Here is a 27,979-nt window from a genome sequence, read left to right as displayed (position 1 = left end):
ACGACCCTTGGATCCTGGTGAAGCGAATGAAGGGCTTGATCTACAAGTCCAAAATACTTAGCAGAATCACTCCATTTCAGCTCCTCCTTCAGTTTCTCCAGCTTGCGAACCTTGCACAAAATCTAAATTATTCTCCACTGCGCTTGACTAAAGGTGCATTACCAGTCATTTCCCTATGTTATAGGCTGTTGTGTAGCTTTGGATGGTCTTTTGCTGCTCCTTCATTCCCCCTAGTTACTACCTCTTGCTTCAGCTGATAGCAGGGCAAATTCAACAGTACTTGCTGGTGCTGCAATCTTTGGCACGCAGTTGCTGAGTGTTGAAAATGTCCAGAAAGCTTTCGGGCCACAGAGAGCATATCCTACATGCCCCTGTAATTTAAAAAAAAAATGTTGCACTACCAAATTAATTGTGTGAGCAAAACATGGGACGTGTTCGAATTCACCCAGATGTAATGTTCGCACAGTATTGGTTGCATTGTCAGAAATCACAAATCCCGAAAAGAGTCCAAGTGGGGTAAGCCATTTTGCAATGATTTCCCTGAGATTTTTTTCTAAGAGATTCTCAGTGGTATGCCTCTTAGTGAAACCGGTGATACACAGAGGCATTTGTTAGATGCTGCTGCTGTTGGAGGCAATACACCTACCCAGTAGGCTGTCACAGTCATGTAATCTTTAGTTTGCCCTGTCCGGCTTGTCCACATATCTGTGGTTAAGTGGACAGTGGGCACAATGGCATTTCACAGGACACTAATAAGGTTTTTTTAATGTCCTTGTACAGACTGGGAATTGCTATTCTAGTGAAGTGGACACTAGAAGGGACATGGTAGTGGACACACAGGACCTCAATTAACTGTCTAAAACCCAATGCATTAATGGCGGATACTGGACGCACATCTAATACCAGCATAGCTGCTATGACGTTTGTAATCCGCTGTGCAACTGGGTGTCTACTGTCATACTTGTTCCCCATTGCAAAGGATTTTTTGACAGTCAATTATTTTGTTAAACTACTAAAAGTAGTCTTCTTCCTGGTCCCCTTCTGGGATGAAGATCCACTCACGACGGCAGCAGCAGCAGCAACAGGCGTAGCACTCAAGGATCCTTCTGAAGGATTATGGATAGGAGAGGAGTCAGGCATTCTCATGAAATTGGATGCAGGGCTACTTTCGATTACGATTGAGGATGTTGATGATGATGCAGGTGTTGGTGGTGGAGATTGCAGGTGCTTGGATCTAACAGAGAGAAGGGAGCAGCTAGGTGACACTGGATTGATTGTTACGTTTTTTTACCCAAAGTTTCTAAATTTGAAATACACTTTTCAATTTGATGAATGCGCTACTAGTGACGTAACAGGAAGGAGGTTCCTAGATGGTTAAGGTCCTTACCTCTACTCACTTTTGCTTGGCAAAGGTTACAGATGGCTTGACCACTGTTTTCCGAATTTGGGAAGAAATAATTCCACACATGAGAAGTGTATTTTTTGTCTTTTGCCCCGGCATGACAGCAACGGATTTTGCCTTTTTCCTACCATGGGCAACAACTGTTGCCTGATTTACACAAACAACATCCTTGGCATCAACATCCTCATCATCCTTGTTAGCGCTAACTACAGAAATATCCTCCTCATCCTCCTGGTGCAATTCCACAAAAGCATCCTCGACTTATACGTCAGCATGTTAACTTATGTTGCTCATCCCCACATTTGCATAGGCCACACAAATGGTGGAAGGAAGATCCTCTTCAAGTACAGTATTAGAAAGGTCAGGCTCACACATGGCAACTGCAGACACACTTGGACTCTCCTCGGGGATCTGTGACTTTTCTGAGCACACAGGGCCTGATTCAGAGCCGGACGCTCTGACCAGAGCGCTCGCTCTGAATCAGGGCCCTCCTACCTAAACTTGGAGCGGCCTCTTGGACGCTCGCATAGCTGTGGGTTACCACCCACAGCTCATGCGAGCGTCCATGATGATGGTCGCGATGGTCAAGACCATCGCGACCATTGGGCTTGCGAGGAGACTCAGCGGTAGGGTCTCGCTGCCGCAAGCCCTGGAGTGATTTTGGCTCTATCAGAGCCAAAATCACTCCCACTGACATCACTAGTGATGTCAGTGGGGCCGGACCCAGACGGAAGGCGTTCCCATGGGAACGCCTCCATTTGGCAGCCACGCCCCCGGCACGCCCACCAAAGGGGTGTGCTGTCACTCACCATCGACAGCACGCCCCCTTTAGTGCGAGACCCTGAGCGACGGGGTCTCGCGCATGGCACGCCTCCAAATAACGTCAGGCTGGGGGTAAAGCCCAGCACTCCGTCACTGGCTGGGCTTCTCCCAGTCCTCTTCCGTCAGTGAATGGTTGCCGCGCGCATGCTCACTTCGGCCCGCGGGTGGAACAGCGGGACAGTAATGTCCCGCTGAAATCGGGTTGCTGGGGAAGGGTGCCGCCCCCTGCGGGTGGCGCCCCTGTGCGACCGCACTGGTCAAACACTCCTAGAGCAGGCCCTGCATACAGCTTACTGTGTTTACCGATGTACCACCACTGTTAACCCTGTGTATTCCATTGTTACTAATAAACCCAGCATCCTGGTCTAAGGACATCTGTGTGAACTGACCATCCACATACCTCCCAACTGGCCGCATTGTCCCGCAGGGGGGGGGGGGGGGAGTTGGAAGAAGTATACGCATAGCAGAGCAGCGTGAATGCAGAGCTAGAATAGATGCTGTGCGCATGCGCACAGCAAATATTCAGAGTACGGGGGGGAAGCCCGGGGGCTGCCCAGCATCTCGGAGATGCTGGGCACGCCCCATTAGTGATGTAAATGGGGCGTGTTGACAGACCACGCCCCCTTTACGATTAGGCTAGCAAATGTTGGGAGCTATGCATCCATCTTACATGCCGCTGACACCTATTGCAAACCACACAGGTTCCACCAATAGGTTATACTAATACTACCATCTCTCAGCAACCAGAGGCATTGAATTGTCACATGTCTCTCTAGTTGCAGTCATCACCTGTCATTACTTTGAGATACCTAGACATATTTTTCTGCCTGCCCTAATTGCAGTACACTGTCATCACTGTGCTTCATTACATACATGATCTAGGATTGTCTGCCTAATTATTGCTTCTACCATTTGTACAAGCATCTCTGAAGCCATTCAGCAAGTGTATAAACAGAATGGGGTATATTTACGAAGGTGCGGGTTTTTAGAAGTGGTTTTGTTGCCCATAGCAACCAATCAGATTCTACTTAACATTTATCTAGCACCTTCTAGAAGGTAATAGCTAGAATCTGATTGGTTGCTATGGGCAACAAAACCACTTCTAAAAACCCGCACATTAGTAAATATACCCCAATAACTCAATTGTCAGCATGTACCTTCTGTATCAAAGTATCTGTGTTTACACCAGCAGTGATCAAATACTGTCTGTTGCTTGTGCCTGATTTAATGAGCAAAATTATTACTCTGCCATTTTTATGTGCCTGCTGCATACAGTATGTGAAATACTACAAATTTGTGAATATTGAATTTCTAATCAGTACTGTAGGCACTAATGTGACCTGGTCATGCCCCTCTGTCTCCTCACCATGTGACATCATGACATCACAAACCAGGCTGCATGGTGCAATTCCAGGCATCCTGCAAGCCAAATACAGGAGCAACAAAGGTCACAGACACCCTACTCCTCCCTTATTGGCACCAGGAGTCTCAGCAGCCCTGCCCTGACCAGCATCAACCCTCTCACACCTCTAGTTATGGCCTGGTTACTAATAAAACAAAAGCCTGTTTAATAACAACAGCATCTGTGTCAACTCCTTGCATCAACCTAAGAGTTAGGAAGTAGAACACAAGTAGTTTGGGAGGAGAGGTAATCCTTAATTCGTTACTTTTTTGTTTTTACATAGAATGATAACATACAGTATGTTTTTTTTATTTGTTCTTATATAGAGCCGTATTCAATTTGAGCGGACCCGGAGATACTTTTCCGCCTCCTGGACTTTTCGCCTACATCGCGTGTTTTGTAGGCGGAAAAGTATTGCGCGCGTGCCCGCGTATCCCCGTATTCAATTTGAAAGTACGTGAAAACGGGACCCGGCTAAACATGAACAGTCGGAAAGTACTGTCAGATTTGGGGACATCAGCCTGACACCCCCCAAAAGATGCTTTGACATGGGGGTTCCCTATGGTACCCCCTGATTTGGCTTGCTGAAGGTATTTGGTGTTTTTAAACGGGCTCAATAGCTGTTAAATAGCGTTTTTGTATACGTGGTGCAGAATAGTATTCAGGAGGTTTTTTTTGCAGAAAATAACTTATCCCATCAAATTTGGAGCTCTTGAAAATGGGGACCAGCATATTTTAAAGTTGCTAAAGTGAAGTTAAAAAAAATCGTGAAAAATCCACCTGCCGCAAGCATCTGCAATGAAAAAAACACATGGGGCATACTTGGGGACCCCCCCAGAGTCAAGTTCGCTAGTTTTTAACTTTGTCCCCCAACATTTTTTTTTTCGCCACCAAATTCAAAGTGATTTTTTTGGGGTGTTCTTAAGAGTTTTTTTTTTTTTACGCAGTTTACCTTTGGGGGACTGTCTGAAGGCTGCACGGTGGTTCCCGCAATGTTGCACCCTAAAACCCCAGTTCTGCACTTGTTTGCCTATTCATAGGCAAAACTTTTCCGCCTATTACATTGCATTGACTTTCCACCTAGGCGGAAAGTCTTTCAAATTGAATACGGCGATACTTTTCCGCCTGGCGAAATTACGTCATTGGTGAAACTTTTCCGCGGATTCCGGCTTTTCGCCTCAAAAAAGTCAGTTTTAGCAAAAAGACAGCTACCCACCATCTTATTCTAGTTTAAAAGCCAACAACGATTCATGCTGTACCAGCTTAATACTTTCACGAGCCTGTGTAGCCAGGGATGTTTTCTTTGCCCAAGGCAGGTGTCTTTACTGTATCAGCTTAGGCCACAATCAAAGGCATGAAATACCAACTGGAAAAGCTAGATACAAAGGTCATAACTTTCTATATACAGGAGAATTTGTTTTTGTCATGGTCATCGGTTCAGGATTCTCTTTAATTGTGAAGAAAACTATGCAGTGAAAATTGGGGTTCAACAATCTTTCTATAGAGGATGGGTACAACATACTGTTTCACCGATTCCAGACGTCTCTGAGAGATTCTATCAAGACACAGGGGTATATTTACTAAGGTGCGGGTTTTTAGAAGTGGTTTTGTTGCCCATAGCAACCAATCAGATTCTAGCTATTACCTTCTAGAAGGTGCTAGATAAATGTTAAGTAGAATCTGATTGATTGCTATGGGCAACAAAACCACTTCTAAAAACCCGCACCTTAGTAAATATACCCCACATTCTTAAAAAAATGCGACCTTTGAGGGGCTTATAACAAATGGAAGATGGCAATTAACATCAAGGATGACTGATGATTATGCAGTTCACCTGTACAAGGCCATCTTCCAAGCATTTGAATTCCCCTTTTTATGGACCTACAAGAAACATTTATCAATATCTAAGTGGATAATACTGTAACTGTTCTTCATCACGCTTGTGGCACATTGAAACCACATGGGAAAAGTATTAGAGGCTTATATATAATCAATTATTTGCCATGATGGAGACATTGCTTCAACCAGCCCAGAGTGAGCTTCCTGTCACACTGACCCAGGTATCCTGTTTGTGCCTACTGTTTGTTTTCGAGGACCTTCTGCAAGTGGCTGGGAATTTCATGCCACTTTCTGATCGGTCCACCCTTAGTTGAGCCCTTTCGATGTTTTAATGTACGTTGTGCATTCAGAGATGCTTTTCTTGCATACCTCTGTTGGTTTATTTGATTATTTTATTAGTTTCTGTCACCTTCCAGTCAGCCCCCTTCTGGTGTTTGGTCTGAAAAACAACTGAACTTTTTGACCTTACACTGCTGAGAAGTGTGATTCCCAAACAGAGGAAGCCTACAGTGATCCCGATACGCATGGGGTCTTCAACCTTTGGCCCTCCAGCTGCTGTGGAACTACACATCCCAGCATGCCCTGCCACCGTTTTGATATAACAGCATGCTAAAACTGTGGCAGGGCATCCTGGGATCTGTAGTTCCACAGCAGCTGGAGGGCCAAAGGTTGAAGACCCCTGCCATACAGGATTTTATGGAATGGTTATTTGATATGTGTTAACTTATCTGCATGGTTATGGCACAAGTATAACTATACAGGCACCATTCTTTTCTTTTTCTTTTCACAGATTTTCAACACCTTAGAGAACAGCAGGTGCCTTAAAAGAATGCCACCTCTGTGAGTTGGAGTAATTTCATACATAGCTTGCCATAAAGACAGGCAGAATCTTGGAGTGAATCTTGTTGGGACTCCATGTTGTATGTTATTCAGAAAATTAATGTTTTCCATTCTATTGTTTATTGTCCCATGCACTAAGGTAGATACTATTACACTTGAATAATTTTTAAAAGGCTCAAATATATAGATTTATAGACCGCATGAAATAGAATATTTTTTTTAGGAATGTGACAGAGAGCCACAGTTTTTATGACAAAAAGACTCTTTCAGCTAATATTCCAATAATCACAATATAAGCCTCATATTGTGGACAATTGAAATGTATGAAAATCTGATTTTAAATAATCAGTACAACATAGGAAGTACTCACAGATTTTGGTAAAGTACTTCACAGATGCCCATAGACTCTACACAAGAACTAAATCCAACATATACTGTAGATGTACAGATATATTGTTCAATATAAAGTGTACCTAGATTCCTTTACTCAGTGAATTTTTCTATGACAACATTTTGAGGAAATGTGTTTTTTATATATAGTGATTTGTGTTTGTGTAAGCATAAAAAGTCCTTAAGTCTCTGTCTTCTTTAGAGGGAGTGTAGAATAAATCAGTCTTGCTGTACATAGAACTGTGCTAACTCAGCTTGACAGTTGGGCTGCATACAGACACCAGACGGCTTCCTTTGTTAAGTTCCTCTAAACAGCACTTGCAATTTAGGGATGATGTGGTAAGGAGGAAGCTTCCTGGGTGTATTATGCAGCCGGACTCTCATGCCGAGTGACTGTATTCATTTGCACTGCGGGCCTGATTCAGACCCGGTCGCAAGCGCTGAGCACTCGCAACCGGGTCGATGGTGGCCCTCAGCGCATGCGCGAGACCCGGATAGCGACGGGCAATCCGTCGCTCCGGGTCTCGCACCAAAGGGGGCGTGCTGTCGATGTTGAGTGACAGCACGCCCCCTTTGGTGGGCGGGTCGGGGGGGGTGGCTGCCCAGACGGAGGCGTTCCCATGGGAACCCTACCACAAGGGTCTCGTCGCAAGCCCGATGGTCGCGATGGTCTTGACCATCGCGACCATCATCCCGGCTGCTCGCATAAGCTGTGGGTGGCAACCCACAGCAATGCGAGCGGCCAGGAGGTCGCTCCATTAAAAAAAAAAAAAGACGCCCTGATTCAGAGCGAGCGCTCTGTCAGAGCGTCCGGCTCTGAATCAGGGCCAGTATGCTGTTATCAGTGCTCTCTAACTTTTACACTTACTGTATATAGTGTATAGTGGACTATGTAAAACACATTTTCTATAGGAAAAGAGGCATTTCGGAGGTTTTTCTTTCTATTTCATGTTATGTTCTGGCAGTACTACTAACTAATACTATAATGGTTTATTAATATTATCACTAATGACTTTTCACATTGGCACAAAGTAGATATCAATTGTGTTTTTAAAATTTCCATATACCTTACCTTTGCACAATCATTTTGGCTCTTATATAGGCAGACCTCTTTTATTTCAACTGTGATGAATTGATGGTCTATTACTATACAAGTATAGTTTGTACACTTATCTCCTATAACGATTTCACCTTCCTTCAAACGAGAAACAGGAAAAGAGATTAACATTCATTTATACCATTAGATAATTCTGACTAGTACATAATGTTACAGTGTACAAGTCTACTGCAGTCAGGCTCTGTGTTGAGCCAATAATTAAGTGAAGGAAGCTTTTCAGTTTACTAGGGATTAGTGACATCATTGTAGCACTGGCTACAAAGTTATAAAGTTATTAGGTGTGCTGTCATCATAGCGTTAACATGGTGACACTACAGTTCTGTGAGTAATGATACCATCCATATGGTGTAAAGTTGGAAGTAGTTGTACACCACGTATAAGTTGTTCTATTTTTGAAGGGTTGATGGTCCCTGCCCATTCATTCTCCCACCATCATATTTCTCACAGAAGTAATATTTATTTATTGCAAAATTTTAATCTTTCTGTCAAAAATAAATGTGACCAATTTTAATGCCACACACTGTTATCCATCATTATTTTAGATTAAGTTATATTCAGGTTTATTGATGCTCTCTCCTACCTCCATCACCGTATCTTCTCTTGCTTCTGCTGACTGAGCTCCAATCTCTAAATACTGCAGTGCACTTCCTGGTCACATGAGACATCCAAGGTGTCCATCTTTGCTCAAGGCAATCCGCCCCATACTCAGAGGCATGCCTCTATTAGCTCTCTTTCTGTGCAACTTATTGCCCATGTGTGCCCCCCTCCTGCTCTATAAGCACTGTCTGACTATACAGAAGCGAGGCTGAGCTGTTGCTGCCTCATCTCGTTTCTCCCTGCAGTCCCAGGGACCTCCACAAAGTTGGTGAGTTAACTATCAAAATGATTACAATAAACAAAGAAGATGTTTAGAAGTTATAAATATCTTCTTCGTATTATTCTAATAATTATTTTATCAAAACTGAAGAGTATGACAGGGGAGGCTCTGCCCTGACTACTCGTCTCTGTATCAACCTGTAAGTTTAAGTTAAAATAACAGAGCGCTGAAGTAAGCATGATCGGCTGTAAATCTCAAAGCTGGTACCTGGTATGTGCTAAATGTCATCAACTTTGTGGTTTCCATTTTGCAATTGTGGTGTGGTGATAGCTTGTTCAACCTATAGCTGTGGTAGCGGGAGATTGGGAGTATCTTCAGGTTTATAGTGGGTCGTTGATTTCTGAATTTCCCTCCCTACCATTTTAGTATGTCATTTTGCTGGCTTTGGGTCTGATTCAGAGGCAATAGTTAATGGTAGCAAGTCTGGAGTGGAGTATTTAACAGGATAAATGACAGTGCACGGGATGTATTTGTAGAGCAGTGGTCTGCTGTAGTCCCTCAGGGATGGCAAAGTCTACCCTGTGGGGATCTGTGTACGTGAGGTGTGGAAGTGGTGCCTGGTGGGGCGCGTACACAGATCCCCACAGGGTAGACTTTGCCATCCCTGCTACCATTAACCATTGGAGTACAGGACCAATATCAACACCCCTGGCAAGCAACGAGATTGCTGACCTCCACACAATACTGCACTCAGCAGCCATTATTTGCCTGTCATTTATATAAGAGCACTGCACTGCAATAAATACAACCATACTTTATACACTGTGTGAGTTCCAGTAGTTGATATAGAATATATAAGTGCATACAGTAATAATAATTTGCCCCCAAAAAACATTATTTACACCATCATAAAGACAATATCCTATTCCAAGCGCAGTACCCCCCTCCAGCAGTTATTACCAGATATAAGGTTTGGGTTACCCTTAACGGGTACTGCAGCTGAAAGCACTACCTTCCATATTTTGGTATGAGCACAGGTGCACACCACAGACAATGTGAGATAGCATTGAGACCTCACTGCGATTACTTACACAGATACAAAGCCATCGCAGAGTGAGTGACAGGAGGTCAGCGTTTGGGGGTGGTGATGGGGGAGTGGTTGGAGAAATGCAAGTGTGCCTGTCTGTTTGAACGCCGTTCCCTGGGCTTGCATAAATTAGCCACTGCGACGGCACATGCAGCTAGCTTACTCTCTGCATGCAACAACAATTACAGTTTCTGAGACAAGTTGGACCTGCTCTAATTGTGCGTGAGGGTCCGATGTTACTCTATGGTATAAATGTATACGCAGTTCTACAAGGTCTTACGGATATGAGAGAGCGGTAGTGGGCATCTCTATGCTGGCATTGGGCGTCTCTATGCTGACTTTGCATTTGCAAACATTAGCATATTTTCGCAGCAGATATGCTTGTGACTTCAGTACTCTGTGTCCCTGCCCACAAATGACGTTCTTCTGCTCTGCCACAGTGAATTGTGACATGGTGAGACCACATATGGACACCGTATGATTTGAGGATTCATTACTTCAATTGATTATCAACATCTAGAAGAGACACTCCTCTATCGGCGACAAGGATTATTATCCAGTGGACAGTCCTTACTATTTGCAACCTCCAGTGTCCATTACGAAGGTGCTGTGCATGAACAGGCTGATATTGGATTTTTAGTGTTGTGGGTGAGATCATTTGCTCATTTATCTGTCACATAAGTACTGTGAGATTATTTGCTCATTCAATTGTTACATAAGTATTGTGACATTTTATTATATAAAATGAAATATTTTATTTGAATCCTATTGCCACCTATATATATTCTTATAATTTTATATATGTAATTAATGTTTAGCGCTACTACCCACTTTGTGACTTGTTTTACTTGTTAGGAACTGACTATCCCTTTTTCTACAGTAGCTGCTTGGTTGAACAACTCATTCCAGCGCTTGTTTAGTACCGAACTGGTATCTACTTCTTCGAGGAACTCAATAATGCCACTTGGGATTCCATATACACACATTCACATGGGCAGACTGTAACCACACTTTGCACTTACTGTAAAAGTTGGACTTACTTCATACTGTACATCAGCACCTCTGTGTGTATGCAATATATACTAAGGCCCGTATTCAATTAGATGCGAAAAGTCAGAATCCGCGGAAAAGTATCGCGGATGACGTCATTTTGGCAGGCGGAAACTTTACACCGTATTCAATTGCAAAGACTTTTCGCGCTCGCGGAAAGTCAATGCAATGTAATAGGTGGAAAAGATTCGCTTATGAAAGTAGTCGGGAAAAAAAGTGCAGAATTGTGGTTTTGGGGTGCAAAGGTGAGGAAACCACTCTGCACCTTTGGGACAGTCCCCCGATGAATAACTGCATCAAAAAAAAAAAAAGTGAGGAACACCCCAAAAATTTACCTTGAAAAAGAGGGCATAAAAAAAACGTTGAGATACAAACACAAAAAAATAGCGAAATAGACTTTTTGGGGGTCTGCAAGTATGGGGGTGGTGTTTTTTTTGTTTGCAGGTCCTTGCAACAGGTGTGTTTTTCCACCTTTTTTAAAACTTCACTTTATAGACTTTCAAATATTCTAGCACCCATTTTCACGTACCCCAAATTTGACAGGACAACTTATTTTCTCCTAAAAGAACTGCTAAATGCTATTCTTCACCACTTGTGCAAAAATGCTAAATTGAAGCAAATGACAGCAAAAAATTACCCCAAACAGCTTCAGTAGGGCTAATCGGGGACTTCTATATTGATCCCCAATGTTTGGGGGGCCTTAGGCTGAATTCCCCATATTTTACAGCACTTTCAGCCTGTTTGTGTTTCGCCGGTCCGACTTTTCGCGTCCTTTGGAATTGAATAGGGCAAATAGCGGGTATGCGGCCTATAAGTGCCCTCATCCAAAACATGCGATGTAGGCGGAAAGTAGATTCCGCCGTCAGCTGCGAAATTATCGCGGCTAATTGAATACAGGCCTAAAATGGAACAAAAAAGATATCACTGTACCTTCAGGGCCTTCTTTTCCCCACTTGGAGTGACATACACACAATTTGTTTGTTTGCAGTATCCACAGCATTGGTCAGCACTAGGTGGCACATAGTCCTGACCCTGAAGAAAAAAAAATAATATTGTATGTCAAATTTATTCTTCAGAGAAACAGTTATTTTTAAATAGATTATGTGGTTAAATTATGATGCAAGAGCAGAAGGCTGATAAGACTGCCACTTTTGTGTTTGGTATATTATGTCGACATTCAGAAAGGCAACATTCAGAATGTCGACAGCATAATGTCTGCATATTCTAAATGTCAACATCTAGAATGCCTGTATGTTCCAGATGTCGACATTAAATATGTTGTCATTCACAATGTTGACATTGCCAGTACGACTTTGTGAATGTCGACATGCATTTCAACAATGGTATTTTCAATGTAAACATAACCCTAACCCTAACTGCAGCCTAACTTTAAAAATAAATTTCTGTGTCAACATTATGGCTGTCCACATTCACAAAGTGGATATTCTGACAATGTTGACATTAATGTCAACATTATCAAGCAATTATAGTGTATATAAAAGTGGTGCCAGCCTATGCACGGACTGGATCACAGAAGCATAGACTGGTCCCATTACTTGGGGTACAGTATAAATACTATTACACACATCTCCACACACCCACATACCTCTTCTTTCTCAGATGGACTCTCATTAAAGACTCTCACAGTGAACAAATCTACTCTGGCATAGCCAACAGAACAGCAGATCCACCTACTTTCCTTTCTTCACATTAATGTACAGTCTCTCTGCACTCTCACTCCCCTGTTCACTGCCAACTGGCACAAAGGGAAGCAGTAGAAACAAGGGATCTGTATTTTATTTATGTTTCTACCTTATCTCTTAGCTACAACATTTGATAAATAAAATAAGTGATAACAACAAATCAGTTAATTTGACATCAGTTACCTATATTTACCTACGAATTTCTGCCAGTTGCACCGGGATCAGAACTGAATTTAAATAAATATATATATATATATATATATATATATATAATTACTCTATTTTGTGTATTTGTGAAGCAGTGCAGACATTTTTATGAGTTTTCACATTGGCATGCAAGGGAATATCATATGTGCTTTTAATATTTCCATATAACTTACAAATTCACAATCCTGTTCACTCGTATGTGTGCAATTCTGTATTTTTTTAACAGTGATCATCTCATTCTTCAATTTCTCGCAAGTGTAGGATATACACTTATCATTACTCGTATAGTTTTGACCTTCCTTTAAATGAAATACAAAAAAAATGGATTATTACTAATGTATATCATTATATACTTTTGATTGGTACATAGTGTTACTATGTATCTTGTACACTCAGTAGAGGCAGACATTTTCTGTGTTGAGACAATATTCATTACGCTGTAAGCCTTTGGCTGTAGTGGCAAATATTATAAGTGCTGAATTTAAAAGTGCACTTTACATTTGAAATCTAAATTTGTCGTTATACCGGCTTTATTAAATAGATCTTCAGCTGCTATTGTTTGTGAGTTGATGTATCCTCTCTTTTCTTCTGTCACCTACAGGTAAATAACTACAGCTCTCAGTATCTTGCTGCCTTGCATTTCTATTGCCCAGCCTTAAAAACTTGTTTACGTAAATTACTACGGCTCTCTGTAGTTACCTTATATGAGTAATGTTAAATCGCATATTACTGCATACTATCTCTATCTGATGTTTTTAATAGCTTATAGATGTATATAACCTGTTGTTAGCTATGTGATATGGCCTGTTTGTTTAAGTTAATTTATTGCTAGCCATACTAGTGAGAGAGTTAGCAATCAGTGAATTCACATGTCAGGTCTACATATGTAAGGTTTATCATTACAATAAATGTAGGTGAAGGCTACGCTAAACTTATCTGGTCTGTCAGGGATGCTGCACGTGAGGTTAACAGGGATTCACCTTCCCGGGATAAAAATCTAGACAGAAAATACTACCTCTGGCGCTTCGCTATCAAACCCTAAATAAGTCCATAACACAGCATCAATATTTAAATGGATAAATGTCTTATTTGCGTAAAAAATAAAAAAGCGCAGATAGTTATTGAGTGTATATGTAAAACTATAGTACCTAATACTGGTATACAGACATGAAACATATACAAACATGTAGACAAAAAATGTGCAGTCCCTGTTAAGTCTGGGATAGAGTAACAAGGGGGAGAGATACGCTGCTGGGTATTTTACTCTAACTTCCCGATTTATGGAAAATCAGTCCTGCTTGCAGTATATATCTTCACAGAATGAGTCACCTCAAATAGGTGGAATGATGTTAAAGATAGATATTTGGTGATCTCATCGTTACCTTACAGGTGAAGATGGCTATCAGGTGGTCTGACCATATCTTCACTGGGCTGTCTGGCAGTAGTGAGTAAGATGAGTAAGAGTTGTTTGCCAGCAAACGTGTGAGATAGCTGGCAAGATGCAGGCGTCAGTGGTGCCCCTTACCTCACTATCAACGTGTTTCACCCGAGTACCTGACTTCAACAGGATGGCGAGTGTGTGTTACTCCTACTTCTTTTAAACCCACTTGTGAATGGCACTGTTAGCATCACTTCCACCCAGCTCCCGTGTGGTCATTTGCGCCCGGTTCGGATGTGGTTACTTCCGCCCATCCATGGGCTAATCAGTGTCTTTTCTATGCGGTTCTCTGTCCCGCCTTGCTAGGGTAGCTTGGGATTCCCCACACTATTCTATGTGGTGGATGTGTTTGCAGTGTTCTCATCTTTTTTGGAGGAATGTTGTTTGTCCTCGCAGGGGTTATGTGATGTCATCTCCATCTCCATCAAGGCAATGTGTATTCAAAATCTGTTCCTTTGTGGTGACATCAGTTCTGCCCTTAGTTGGAATATCCAAGTATCCCACTATATCTGCCCTTATTACAGGATGGTATAGATTCTATGGAGATGGGATGTAACTAAGTGGTCATAAGGGGATAAAGTTGTACTGTACGTGAAGTGCACATAAACTTACAAACTTAACATTTAACAAATTACAAAAAGTATCTAAAAATATTTATAAAATTAGATAATTTTATATTTAAGAATCATCTGTTATATAAGGAGGCTGAGAAGAAATAAAGAGTTACCTGTAAACATATTATAATTGTAATTATATATATGAGGCTAAGATGAATAGTAGTAGTAATGGAAAATACAAGATAATAAATATTATAATTAATAAATATATGAAAAGTTAATAATAAAAATAAGGACTCATTAGGATACTATAATATAATATAATGCTATGGAGGGGACTATAAATTCATAAATTATATAGCTAGATAGAAGACATAATGAATATCTGAATATAAGTATGAGTAAGAAGGCTTAGAGAAACCGATGAGACTGATAAGGGTAAAGGCAATAAGTCCAAGGGAGTGGTATTTTAGCTATAAGGACAGGGTCATTTGTTATGCAAATTAAATCTTGAGGAAAGGTAGAAGCTTTCGTTTGTAATGTCTCAAATTCAAAGATCATTTTGGTCCCTTCTTTTAGTAAATTATCATTTAGGTTTCCTCCTCTCCATAGTTTTAAGTTGCTTGAGTCCCATAAACGATAATTGGGATGGTTCTCTGCTGTGTATGTCCTTAGTGTCTAGACACACTATGGTTTTCTTTTCCATTTTTGATGTTATTCAGATGTTCATTTATTCATACTGTTAATTTTTGTATGGTCTATCCTATGTATTGATAGTCACATGGACAATGGAGCAGGTAAATGAATCCTTACATCTTATTTTCTCTCCAATTCTGAATTCTTTCCCCATAGTATATGATTTAATAAATGTAATAGGTTTAGTCATATGGCTGTTGGTCTTTTTACAGGCGCTGCATGTTCCACAGTTGTAGAACCCTGGAGTGATGTCTTGTAGCCTTGTTCCGCTTTTTTATTTTTTTTTGGTTAGGTGGTGTCTGATTAGGTTGCTTCATATTGTTGGGGCTCTCTTGTAGATGATTTTTGGTGCCTTTGGTACAGATGTGCCCAGCTAGTTTGTTGCTCCACACGCCATGTAGCGCACCATGCATCTCTCGCCACACACTACGCCTTGAGTCGCACCACACAGAATGTTTCATAACCTTCTGGTAGCGTAGCACTGGAAAAAAGTCATAAAGTGTAATACAACTTCTTGTCCACCAGGTCTCATTTTTCCTAAACTACACAGTGCATGCGTCAGGTTTCCAATGCAATTTCTGTATCATCGCCCGATGAATGACTGACAGAAGCTGTGATTTGGTACACTACTATAGTACAGTGTTTTCCTCATGGAATCAGAGTTGTAGAAGAATGTCTAATAAAGTTTAAAATTCTTACATTAAGTGTGAGTCCTATACTTTTTTATAAAAATATTTGACACGCACGCACAACTCACTAGCGTCAATGTCGGCTCTGTCCCAGACTTAGACACTATAGTGATTTCCTGACTTTAGAAACTAATAGTGGGTTCTGTTTAAAAGTGGGGTCTCTGTATTACAAACTGACTGTGTGTTTTAAAATGCACACCTGCATCAATGTCGGCACTGTCCCAGACTTAGACACTATAGTGATTTCATGACTTTAGAAACGAATAGTGGGCTCTGTTTAAATGTGGGGTCTCTATTACAAATTTACTGTGCGTTTAAAGACGCACACTTGCGCCACTGTTGGCACGTCAGCGCTGTGATGGTTGCCAGCTCCGGGGGGTTGCACATGGGATCTCTGGCACATGCCCAGTGGAGCTGCTCCATACGCCATGTATCACCCTGCTAGTCGTGCTATGCTCTGGTGTATGGAGGCTCATAGTACTGCGCATGCCCAGTGGGTCGAGAGCCATGTAGCGCCCTGCTATAGCGTGACTAGCAGGGCGCTACATGGCATATGGAGTGGCATATGAGCCTCCATACGTATGGAGGCTCATAGTACTGCAAATGCCCAGTGGGTTGGGAGTCACACACACACTGCATCCCAGACTTAGACACTATAGTGAATTCTTGACTTTAGAAACTCATAGTGGGCTCTGTTTGAAAGTGGGGTCTCTGTATCACAAACAGACTGTCAATGTCGGCACTGTCGGCGCTGTCCCAGACTTAGACACTATAGTGATTTCATGACTTTAGAAACTAATAGTGGGTTCTGTTTGAAAGTGGGGTGTGTGTACTATGTTTTTTAACTCTTTCATTTACAGTGGAGGTATGGGTGCTGGCTGCATCCTGGCACTTGTAGTTCCCCAAGTGCCAATGGCAGGCATGCTGGCACTTTAGTTCCACTGTAAATTACAATAGTTTTGAGCTATATACAACATTTTTACTCCCATACCCACCACTCCAGGGGTGTGGGGAAGAGCCACAAGCTTCAGCCTAAACCAGGGGTTTTGGGAGAGGGGGACCCCTTCTTCGGGGTGGTCTCCACCTCCCCTGAGATCTCCGCCTTGGGCTGGCCCTGCAACCAGGTGCTGATTACAAAATGACGGTGGAACCCTGCACGTTTTTCCCCCATAATTTTAGGGACTTTTTTAAGGGACATTTTAAGGACTGGTTGAGCAATCCAGCGCAGGTTATTTCTGTTGTGGGGGGGCCCTATGTAATTTTTAAAAAATCAACTGGGCATGCGCCACAACATAGCGCAACTAACTGGGTGCTACATGGTGTATGGGCATGTGCCAGAGATCCCACGTGCAACCCCCGGTGCTGGCAACCACTACAGCGCCAATGTGCTGACAGTGCTGCAAGTGTGCAGATTAAAACGCAGACAGGTTGTAATACAGAGACCACACTTTCTCTTAGACCCCACTACTAGTTTCTAAGTCATGAAATCACTATAGTATCTAAGTCTGGGACAGTGCCGACAGTGCTGCAAGTGTGCGCCTTAAAACGCTCTTCTGCAGTGCTGCAGCAACCATCACATTCATAGTGGCACATTAGTTGTCCTAGCAGATGGGGGATGGTGTCCTTGGCAATGGTCACATTTCTTGCCTTTTCAGGACACAAGAACAGACCTTGAGCTGACTGCTTAAAATGGCTAACAAAGCATCCTTTATTATGGTAATGAAAGGCTCTTGCTTGCTTTGGGGAAAGGGACCTGATACACGGTGTGTGACTCCTGACCGGCTCAACTGGGCATGCACCACAACAGGGCAGGGCTCTACATGGCATATGGAGCAGCTTCACTGGGCATGTGCAAGAGATCCCATGTGCAACCCCCGGAGTTAGCAGCCACCACATTGCCGATGTGTCGACAGTGCCGCAAGTGTGCGGATTAAAACGCACAGTCAGTTTGTAATACAGAAACCCCACTTTCACTCAGACCCTACTACTAGTTTCTAAGTCATGAAATCATTATAGTATCTAAGTCTGGGACAGTGCCAACAGTGCCACAAGTGTGCACCTTAAAACACTATTCTGCAGTGCCACAGCGACTGACACATTCATAGTGGCACATTAGTTGTCCTAGCAGATGGGGGATGGTGGCAATGGTCAACATTCCTCCCCTTTTCAGGACACAAGGGCAGACTTTGAGCTGACTGCTTAAATGGCTAACAAAGCATCCTTTATTATGGTAATGAAAGGCTCTAGCTTGCTTTGGGGAAAGGGACCTGATGCAGTGTGTTTGACTCCCGACCGGCTCAACTGAGCATGCGCAGTACTATGAGACTACATAGCCACAGCATAGCGTGACTAGCAGGGCACTACATGGCATATGGAGCGGCTCCACTGGGCATGCACCAAAGATCCTATGTGCAAGCCCCGGAGCTGGCAGCAAGAACATCGCAGACATGCTGACAGTGCCGCAAGTGTGTGCTTTAAAACGCACAGTCAGTTTGTAATACAAAGACACCACTTTCAAACAGAGCCCACTACTAGTTTTTAAAGTCATGAAATCACTATAGTGTCTAAGTCTGGGACAGGGCCGACAGTGCTAACAATGATGCAAGTGTGCGTCTTAAAATGCACAGTTTGTAATACAGAGGCCACTACCAGTTTCTACAGTGATGAAATCACTATAGTGTCTAAGTTTGGGATGCACTGTGTGACTCTTGACCCACTGGGCATGCGCAGTACTATGAGCCTCCTTAAGCCACAGCACAGCACGACAAGCAGGGCGCTACATGGTGTATGTAGTGCCGCACAACATTTTCTTGTGCACACAGTGCATCAGCAGTACAGTGGCATAAAGTAGCATAGAAATGCCAGGTGGTAGGAAGTTGTGGATAATGTATTGAGTTCAGTAAGGGTTGGATAAGGTTTAAAAAATATATATATATTCTTTTCCAGGTCTCGAACCTGGGACAAGCACGGTTGCAAGGCAATCACCTAACCTGTAGCCCACATACCTGCCATATCAAGAACTGCACCTGTCATGTATGTGATGTGAGGTCTGCGAATTACAGCAGGCAATGTGTACAATGTCAATAGCGGACTCATCCTTGTGCACTCCACCCACTCGCTGCTCTTTTTAATGATAAAAAAAGTGTCTTCATTTCAAAATATTATACTATACACAGTACCCCACCATTAGAGAATAATTCATCCCATGTCATTGAAAGCTGTGCGTGCATCTCATTAATCTACAGCATCGTTTTTACCGTCATAAGAACACGGCAATTACACTACTGTACAATTATGTACTGTATGTGTTCTGATTTGTGTCCCATTCTAAGAGCTTATGTGATATTAAAAAGACTGCTTGTGCGAACATGCAATATACAAATACACTGCGTGAATGTGATATCCATCCAATTTAACAGTATGGTTTTCAGTACAAATTACATAATTGGAGCACTCGCCACCCAGCAGTTAAGTGGTGTATTACATGCCATAGCATATCTTTTGTTGGAGAATACCATGTTATGCCAAAGTACAGCCATCACGTAATGTTCCATGGTGCGACACAGAGGCCTGAATGGCGCGTAATGAGCAACAAACTAGCTGGGCCCATCTGTAGTATAGATTTAATTTCCTTATCTGCCATAAGGATGTGTCAATGCTTTCTTAGGGATTTTTCTAGCAGTTTGTTGTGTCCAGAAAATTCTGTGATGAAGACGACGTCTTTGTCTAATGTATTGTAATTATTTTCCTTATATTGTAGGAGAGTGTCCCTCTACAATTGATATATGTCCTTACGGTCTTCTTCCAATTTTATTCTGTTGTAATTCTTTTCCTTGAATTGGCCCATGAGGTGTTTCGATTGTTCTTCCCAGTCTTCCCTCTTTGAGCAATTCCATCTTACATGTTTCAATTGGTCTTTTGGGATATTGGATATCCACTGGTGATGATAATTACTGTTAGCATTTAAGTATCTATTACAGTCCACTTTCTTGGTGTAAGTTTTTGTTTTGATTTTATTGTTCTCTATGAAGGTTGAGAAAATTGATAGTGGTGCCATTTATTTCACTGGTAAATTCCAGGTTGTCACCATTTTGGTTAATGTAACAGATGAATTCCTCCAGTTTGTTTCTTCCTCCATTCCATATTATGAAGCCGTGTTCGAAATAATGTGCCCAAAGGATAATGGGCCTGATTCAGACCCATTCGCTATCTGCGTATGCTCGCTAGATGCATATGCAAATTTTTCAAAGTGACGCCACGGGAAGCGACCGCTTGCCAAGGTATAAGCACGCCCACCATGTCATAGCGAGCGGCCACTTTGTGTATGCGTACGCCCAATTGCAGACAGAGCCGCCCACCAGCAACACGTCATCTCCAGGAAGTGTATTAAAACATTGGTACATCGAGCACCATCGGATGCGAACGCAGTGCTTGAGGTAGCTTTATCCTACCACAAGCATTGCAAGGAAATCAATGTTAAAAAATGGCAAGTGACGTGTACTATGACGCTGCCTGTTAATTATGCACGCCTCTAAAATGGCGCTGAAACACCCAGCCACGCCTGCATTCGCATCTCCAACCCCCCGTTATTAGTGTCCTGCCACTGTTACCACACACACAAACGGCCTCTCCTGTCACTCATTACCCTTTGCTGGGTGAGCGAAAGGGTTGCAAACGCAGTGTGTAGTTCGCGTATGCGCAGAACGAAACCTGCGCATGCGCGTACGCAGAACATCGGGCCGCTTGCGAACGCACAGCGCGAGCGAGCGGCTCTGAATCAGGCCCAATGTTCTTACGGTCAAGTTATCTGTCCATACTGTTTCTTTCTCCCATTGCACCTTATCCTCAATCCAAAATTAAGTATGGGTCAATATGAAATATATTCCCTCTATTATGTACTCGATCTGTTGTTGTTCAAGGTTCAAATCTTCCTCCAGGTTCCTTTTCACATTTCTGCATCATTTTAAGTGCTCTATGCAAGTGTAGAGTGACTTAATGTTGCAAGTTGCTAGAATGTATGATTCTTGACAATTTATATTTCATAGAATGCTCAGGACCTGTGTGGTATCCTTCAGGTGTCCACGTTGTGACGTGACTATAAGTTGTAAACATTGATCAATGTAATTAGAGAGATTAGATGTTAGCGAGTTTATTCCTGCCACTATGGGCCTCCCTGGTTGATGAGTTGGATCTTTGTGGACCTTTAGGAGGTGGTAAAAAACAGGTCTTCTGAGGCAGTGGGGATATATATATTCATATTCTTTTTTTGTCAAGATGTTTTTCTCTTTACCCTTCTTCAAAATTTCACTTAATTCTTTGCTAAAGGTGTGTGTAGGGTTATCTTTCAGGATATGGTAGGTGTCCTCCTCTTTAAGTAGATTTTCTGCTTCTCTGATATACACAACCTTATCCAGGATAACGATCCCCCCTCATTAGGCTTTAAGTCATTGACTGCAGTGCCGAATATTCTAAGTGCTGAATTTAAAACTGAACTTTACATTTTAAATCTAATTTTGGCATTATACCGGCGTTAAACTGAAGTGAAACTGAAGGAAAACACACTAACTTCACACTTTCCACAACTTAAGCTATATGTAGACAAAGTTGTATCACCAAATGTGAGATCACCATCTCTTTACTACAAGGACCTGTTTTCTACATAACCAGGATATTCATCACTGGACTCCCTGTTTGGTCGCTACAAACACTTTGTGCCTCATTTGCTACTATTTTTAGTATATAAAACATCTCAATGAATACTTTTCTGTGCCACTGTAATTTTACCTCTCTAATAGTGTCTTTTTACATTAGCTCTGTTGCCTAGTCTCACATCATCTTGCTACCACTGTCTACTCTATATTCAATTTCTGCTCCCATTAAATCTCCAGTTTTATTCCACTCAATAATAAACTGTTGTTGTTGTGCAGACACCTTTTCCTACACTTTAATTTTACTTGCATTTCTGGAAAACTCCTGTACTTTCTCTTACATTCTTACTTCATTCCTACTTCCAGGTTTCCTCCCCTTATTTACCTCAGCTACACCATGACCATGCTTTTTTCACGTCCCCCTTCACTCAGTGTCTACCTAATCCTTTGTTCTGCTTCTACCTTTAGAATTTTCCCTAGTCTCCTCCAGGTCCTCCTCCCTTTATCTCCCCTTCCCTGTCTGCCTTCCTCACACTTTTCTCCTATTACTCCACTTTCATTCTCGTTTAACCCACAATGGTCCTACTACCCCACTGCTAATCTCTCCTCACACCCTCCTCTCCCTGTTACTTCATCCCACCTTTATGCACATCTCATTAAACTCAACGCTCTCCCTACCCAACTCCTACAGGTTCCCCTCCTAGCACTGGAGCCCACGCAATTGCTACACTCTATTCATCTCGGTCCCTAAAATTAATCTCACTTCCTCTCTACAGCAACCCTAATAATCTAATTCACATATCTCCCACAAACTCTCTATCCTTTGCTCTCTGGAATGCCAGATCAGTCTATAATAAACTGGTCCTCACCCATGACCTTTTCGTCTCCATCTCCCTGCATCTTCTAGCCATTACTTAAACCTGGATTTCACCTCTGACACCACTTCTCCTGCAGCTTCTCCTCTGGGGGCCTCACCTTCTCCCACACACCCCAGCCTGGGGGTCACCATGGTGGTGGTGTTGGGGTCCTTCTATCCCCCAGTTACTCCTACCAACTCATACCCTCAGAACCATCCTTTACATTCTTTACATTTGAGGTTCATGATATATGCTTCTTCCAACCTTCGAGTAGCTGTCATTTACCATCCCCCTGGCTCTCTGTCCAAATTCCTTGACATCTGCGCTTCCTGGCTCCCTCACTTTCTCTCCTCTCACCTTCCCTCCATTAGTCTAGGTGATTTTAATATTCCAATTGATATTCCCACAGAATCCTCTGCCTCTAAACTCCTTACCCTCACATCTTCAATTGTTTTCTCCCAATAGACCTCCTCACCCTCCCATATGAGTGGGCATTGACTTGATCTGATCTTCACTCACCATTGTGATATTTCTGATTACTCCAATTCTCCATTCCCCCTCTCTGACCATCACCTTCTCTTTTTTAACTTATCCCCATCTCTTTCCCCTCCTCTACCTCCTAAGGCCACTATCACTAAGTGTAACATTGAGGCTATTGATATAATTTCCTTTTCCTCCCTGCTTGACTCACTTCTCTCCCCTATCCTCTCTCTTGCCTGCTCTGAGCAAGCCACTTCCCTATACCATGCCTTCCTTACTGCTGCTGTTGACTCTGTTGCTCCAGCAATCACTACTCACCCCTTTAGATTCACACCTCAACCCTGGCATTCCAAATGCACCAGATACCTGCAAAAGTGTTCACGAACTGCTGAGCGACAGTGAAGAAAATCACGCTCTATGGCAGATTTCCTCTATTCCAAATTTATGCTCTCATCCTACAGTTCTGCCCTCTCCCTCTTTAAAAAGTCATATTTCAAAAACCTCATCTCCTCCCAGTCCTCAAACTCCTTGCTTCTCTTTGCTACTTTCAATTCCCTCCTCTGCCTACCCCCTCCTCGCCTCTCTTTCTCACTCTCTGCCCTTAACTTTGCCACCTACTTTACATCTAAAATTAACGCCATATGTCAGGACATCATATCCCACCAGACACTCAGAACTCCTCCCCTCCTTTCACTGACCACTCCACCCCATCAATCTTACCAATGCTGACATCCTTCTTCCCTGTGTCTGGAGAGGAATTCATGGTCCTCATCCGACCCCCCCTCCACTTCCCCCTTCACCCTATTCCCTCCCGTTTTCTCTGCTACCTTTCTCCCTCTGTCTTTTTCCATCTTGCCCACCTCCTCAATCTTTCCCTTTTACCTGGCACTGTCCCCTCTGCATTCAAGCATGTACTTGTCTCCCCATTCTTAAAAAATCCCTTGATCCTAACACTCTCCTCAACTACTGACCCATCTCTCTCCTCCCTTTTGTCACCAAACTCCTTGAGCATGTTGTTTACAACCACCTTTCTTTCCTCCCACTCTCTCCTTGATCCATTTCAGTCTGGCTTTCATTCTCTCCACTCTACAGAAACTGCCCTCATGAAAGTCAGCAATGACCTTCTTACTGCCAAATCTAAGGGCCACTACTCTCTACTCATTCGCCTTGACCTCTCTGTTGCTTTTGACACTGAAGGATTTGTAGGAATAGACGGTGGTCCACAATCTCTTGGTCTATGTGACACTGCCTTCTCCTGGCTGTCCTCCTACCTCTCTATTCATTCCTTATCTGTCTCCTCTCATGTATCCTCTTCCCCCCACTTCTACTTACAGTAGGTGTTCACCAAGGTTCTGTTCTTGGACCTCAACTATTCTCACTCTCTATGCCCTCTCTAGGTGAACTCATCAGCTCCTCTGACGTCCAATATCATCTCTATGCTGATGATACTTGGATCTACCTTTTCTCCCCTGACCTTTGCCCCCTCTCCTCACTCATATCTCCACCTGTCTCTCTGCTATCTCTTCCTGGATGTCCCAGTGCTTTCTTAAACTTAATATGTTTTAGACTGAGCTGATCATCTTCCCACCCTCCCGCATAACCTCACTTCCTACAATTTCATTATCAATTGACGGGACAACTATCTCCTCTATCACTGTGCACTGTCTTGATGCTATCCTGGGCTCTCCCCTTTCCTTTAAACCACACATTCAGCACCTCTCGCAGTCCTGCCATTTCAGTCTCAAAAATATTTCCAAGATCAGACCCTTTCTCACCCAGGATGCTACTAAAACCCTTATCTACTCACTGTTCATCTTCATATTGGACTACTGTAACCTCTTCCTATCTGGCCTACCTGCTTCCCACTTATCTCCACTCCAATCTGACCTCAATGCTGCTGCTTGGCTTATCTTCCTCTCCAAACGTTCTACATCTGCCTCCCCTCTCTTACAAGCTGTCCACTGGCTCCCTTTCCTCTTCAGAGCCCAATTCAAGGTTCTTACACTTACTTACAAAGGCCTCACCCATTCCTCTCCAATACACATCTCAGACCTCATCTCCCTTCACTTTCCTGTCTACCTTCTTCGCTCAACAAATGCATGTCGCCTCTCCTGCCAGCTTGTTACTACCTCCCACTCCCGCCTCCAAGATTTTGCCCATGCTGCTCCTCTCCCCCTGCCTATCAGACTCTCTCCACCTCTCTACAAATATTCAAATGGGCTCTCAAGACCCACTACTTCATCAAACCCTTCCAGTTCTCATCCTAACCTGCTGCTACTTACTCCTTCCTCCCTGTCTACCCCTCTGTGTCACACCTTTTTGTCTGCCCTGCCCTTTGGAATGTAAGTTATCACGACCAGGTCCATCTACCCTCTTGTGCTACTCCTTATACTGTTATCTACTCCTCACTCCTAACACCTGGTTGCTTATGCCCTGTTGTTTATTTCAGTGTTATGATCACTAGTGCAGCAATGTATATAAACCTTGTCCTTGTCCTGCATTGTACTGTACTATAAATTACTTGTTGCTTGTTCACATATTTGTCTATGTACTTTGTAAGGTGCTGCGGAACACTTGTGTTGCCAAATAAATAATGGATAATAATAATATTCATTTTAAGGCAGCTTTTCAGTTCACTTGGGATAAATTACAAAATTGTAGCACTGAATATGCCTAAACTGTTGGTCTGGATGTGGTTTTAGATTTGAAAATGGCTGCCTCTCTGGGCCCGATGTAGATTTGGATACCTGTGAGGCTATATAGTAATTAAATAACATATAGAAAAGCATAATAAGCTTTGAGGACAATGGGCCTGATTCAGACCCACTCGCAAGCGGGCGCACGTACGTTAGGCGTACGTACAAAATTATTTAAATTCAATGGCTCGCTCGTATTTTCGTTCGCATCTAAAATTCCTCCCTAAACTCAGGCGACCCCCTCCTCTAACTAACGAGCGTGCGAAATAGCGAGCGTACATCCCCGAAATGGCTTGAAGGGAACGCACGCACAAGTGAACCCGGAAGTGGCCTTGTCAGATGTCGATTACCTGCTCCTTTATTCTGCCTACCTCCCTCAATCGTATCATGCCAATCAATGTATCAATTAGCTTAATTGTTTTTTTTTTTTCAACACAATGCAAGAAACTTTACTCTTGTCCGTGTTTGTGTTTACCCGCAGAATACGTACGGATGGATCATTCGCTTTTATTGTTCAAAAAACATGTGAACCACAATTAAACAATTGTTCTATTGCTGTGGATCCCCGCATATTTTCCGGGGTTCATTTCTTTATTTACATTTGCAAACGCATGTCACTGCATCAAGCCTATCATAACTCTCCAGAGATTTCTGGCCCTGTTGAACACATGACTCATACACTAACCAATAAAATTGCTCCTGTTAATTTCCAAAATACATTAGCCAATCAGAAATTTTTGGCACACTTTATCAAAAATGTTTTGTATGAAAAACTCCATTGCCATCATGAGAGCCTCCGCATTCACCAGGCGCGAGCTGCTGGCGCTTACGGAGGTGATGGATAGGCGGATCACCAGCCAGCCTCCACCCATCACCAACCGGCAGAAGCGCTCCGCGTATGCGGAGGCACGGTCCCGCCTGCGGTCGTTGGGTTCACGCCGCAACATCGGGCAGCTTGAGCGCAGGTGGTCAGACCTGCAACGGCGAACGCCCCGCTTGCTGGCATGCTTTCGCATGCAGATCCTTGAAAGTAAGTGTTATGTATTGTGGTTTTCATGTTTGTGTTTGTGGGGCAAACTGCGTGTGCATGTTTTCCTGTCTATCCTATTAATTATTTGTCCTCATATCTGCGTGTGCATGTTTTCCTGTCTGTCCTATTAATTATTTGTCCTCATATCTGCGTGTGCATGTTTTCCTGTCTGTCCTATTAATTATTTGTCCTCATATCAGCGTGTGCTTGTTTTCCCTCTATTTCTGTTTTTTTCATTCTACTCCTTTTTGCATGTTTTTTGTGGCTGGTTTTTTTTTTTTTATTTGGGCCCCGGATTTGCCCAGAAACTAACCTCAATTTGTTTGACATATTTTAGGAGGACAGCCAAGACTACGCCATCACCGTCCGGCCAGACGGCGTTCCCGGCCACTATCCCCAACCCCCAGCCAACACTCCACCCCAAATATTTCCCCTATACCCCACTCCTCCCCAGCCTTCCCAGACCCTCTCCCGGAACTGTCGGGCCTCCTTCCCCTCCGTCCCACTTCCCCCTCTCCTCCACCCACCCCTCTTCCAATTACCCCCTCCCCGGAGTCCATCATTACCCCTCCCCGTTCTTTGGGGAATGAAGGCTCCTCCGAGGAGGAACATGGAGGGACTTCCAGAGCTCCCGTTTTGGCTCCCGGTATGTTTTTCTTTCTCATTTTTTTTAACCACAAACTGTTTGTATGTAATCATGTGTCGTGCCTTTATTCGTGCTTGTTTGGTTTACTTTTGGTGATTTAGCAGTTTGCCTTTACCTCTTCCTGCTGATTTCAACATACACATATCACACCTGTGGGAATTTGTACATAGGCCTTGTATTTTTGCCAGCACCCCCTTTTTGTTTTGGTTTTTCTTTTTTCGGTTTAGGAGTGATTTCGTTGTGTTTTTGTTTTTTTAATGTGGATTCCCTATTGTTTTATTAATCCACACACTTTTCTCACCCACAGAGGAACAGAGGCGTCGACAAGAGGTGGAGGATTGTGTTGGCCAGATGCGCCAACATGTCATTGGCATTCTTGTGGCCCTTGACCGGCTGTCTGGCATCCTTCGCCAGTAGTTTTTTTTGTTTATTTTCGTTTTGTAAATAAATTTTGTAGTTCTAATATACGTTCTGGCTCATTCTTTTTTTCAAAAACATAAATAGTTTTCCCTGACATAAGTAGACTGTTCCTGCAAGGATTTCCCTTTTTTAAAAGTTAGATTGTA

General features: G+C 42.9%; 1 protein-coding gene across 1 annotated transcript in view; it reads right to left on the bottom strand.

Moving 5' to 3' along the window:
• Nucleotides 1-27,979, bottom strand: part of LOC148525214 (hemocytin-like) — a 200,258-nt gene that overhangs the window by 72,191 nt on the left and 100,088 nt on the right. Inside the window, exons 14-16 of the mRNA XM_088471025.1 lie at nt 12,850-12,975; nt 11,697-11,798; nt 7,768-7,890 (exon numbers count right to left, since the gene is read on the bottom strand). Coding sequence (XP_088327151.1) covers nt 7,768-7,890; nt 11,697-11,798; nt 12,850-12,975 — 351 coding nt within the window. The remainder of the gene's footprint in view (nt 1-7,767; nt 7,891-11,696; nt 11,799-12,849; nt 12,976-27,979) is intronic.

Source organism: Taudactylus pleione, unplaced genomic scaffold (genome assembly GCF_031769625.1).
Source record: "Taudactylus pleione unplaced genomic scaffold, aTauple2 ptg000109l, whole genome shotgun sequence".
Taxonomy (NCBI): domain Eukaryota; kingdom Metazoa; phylum Chordata; class Amphibia; order Anura; family Myobatrachidae; genus Taudactylus; species Taudactylus pleione.
The sequence above is the reverse complement of the archived record's forward strand: the minus strand, read 5'-3'. Positions and strand labels throughout refer to the sequence as shown.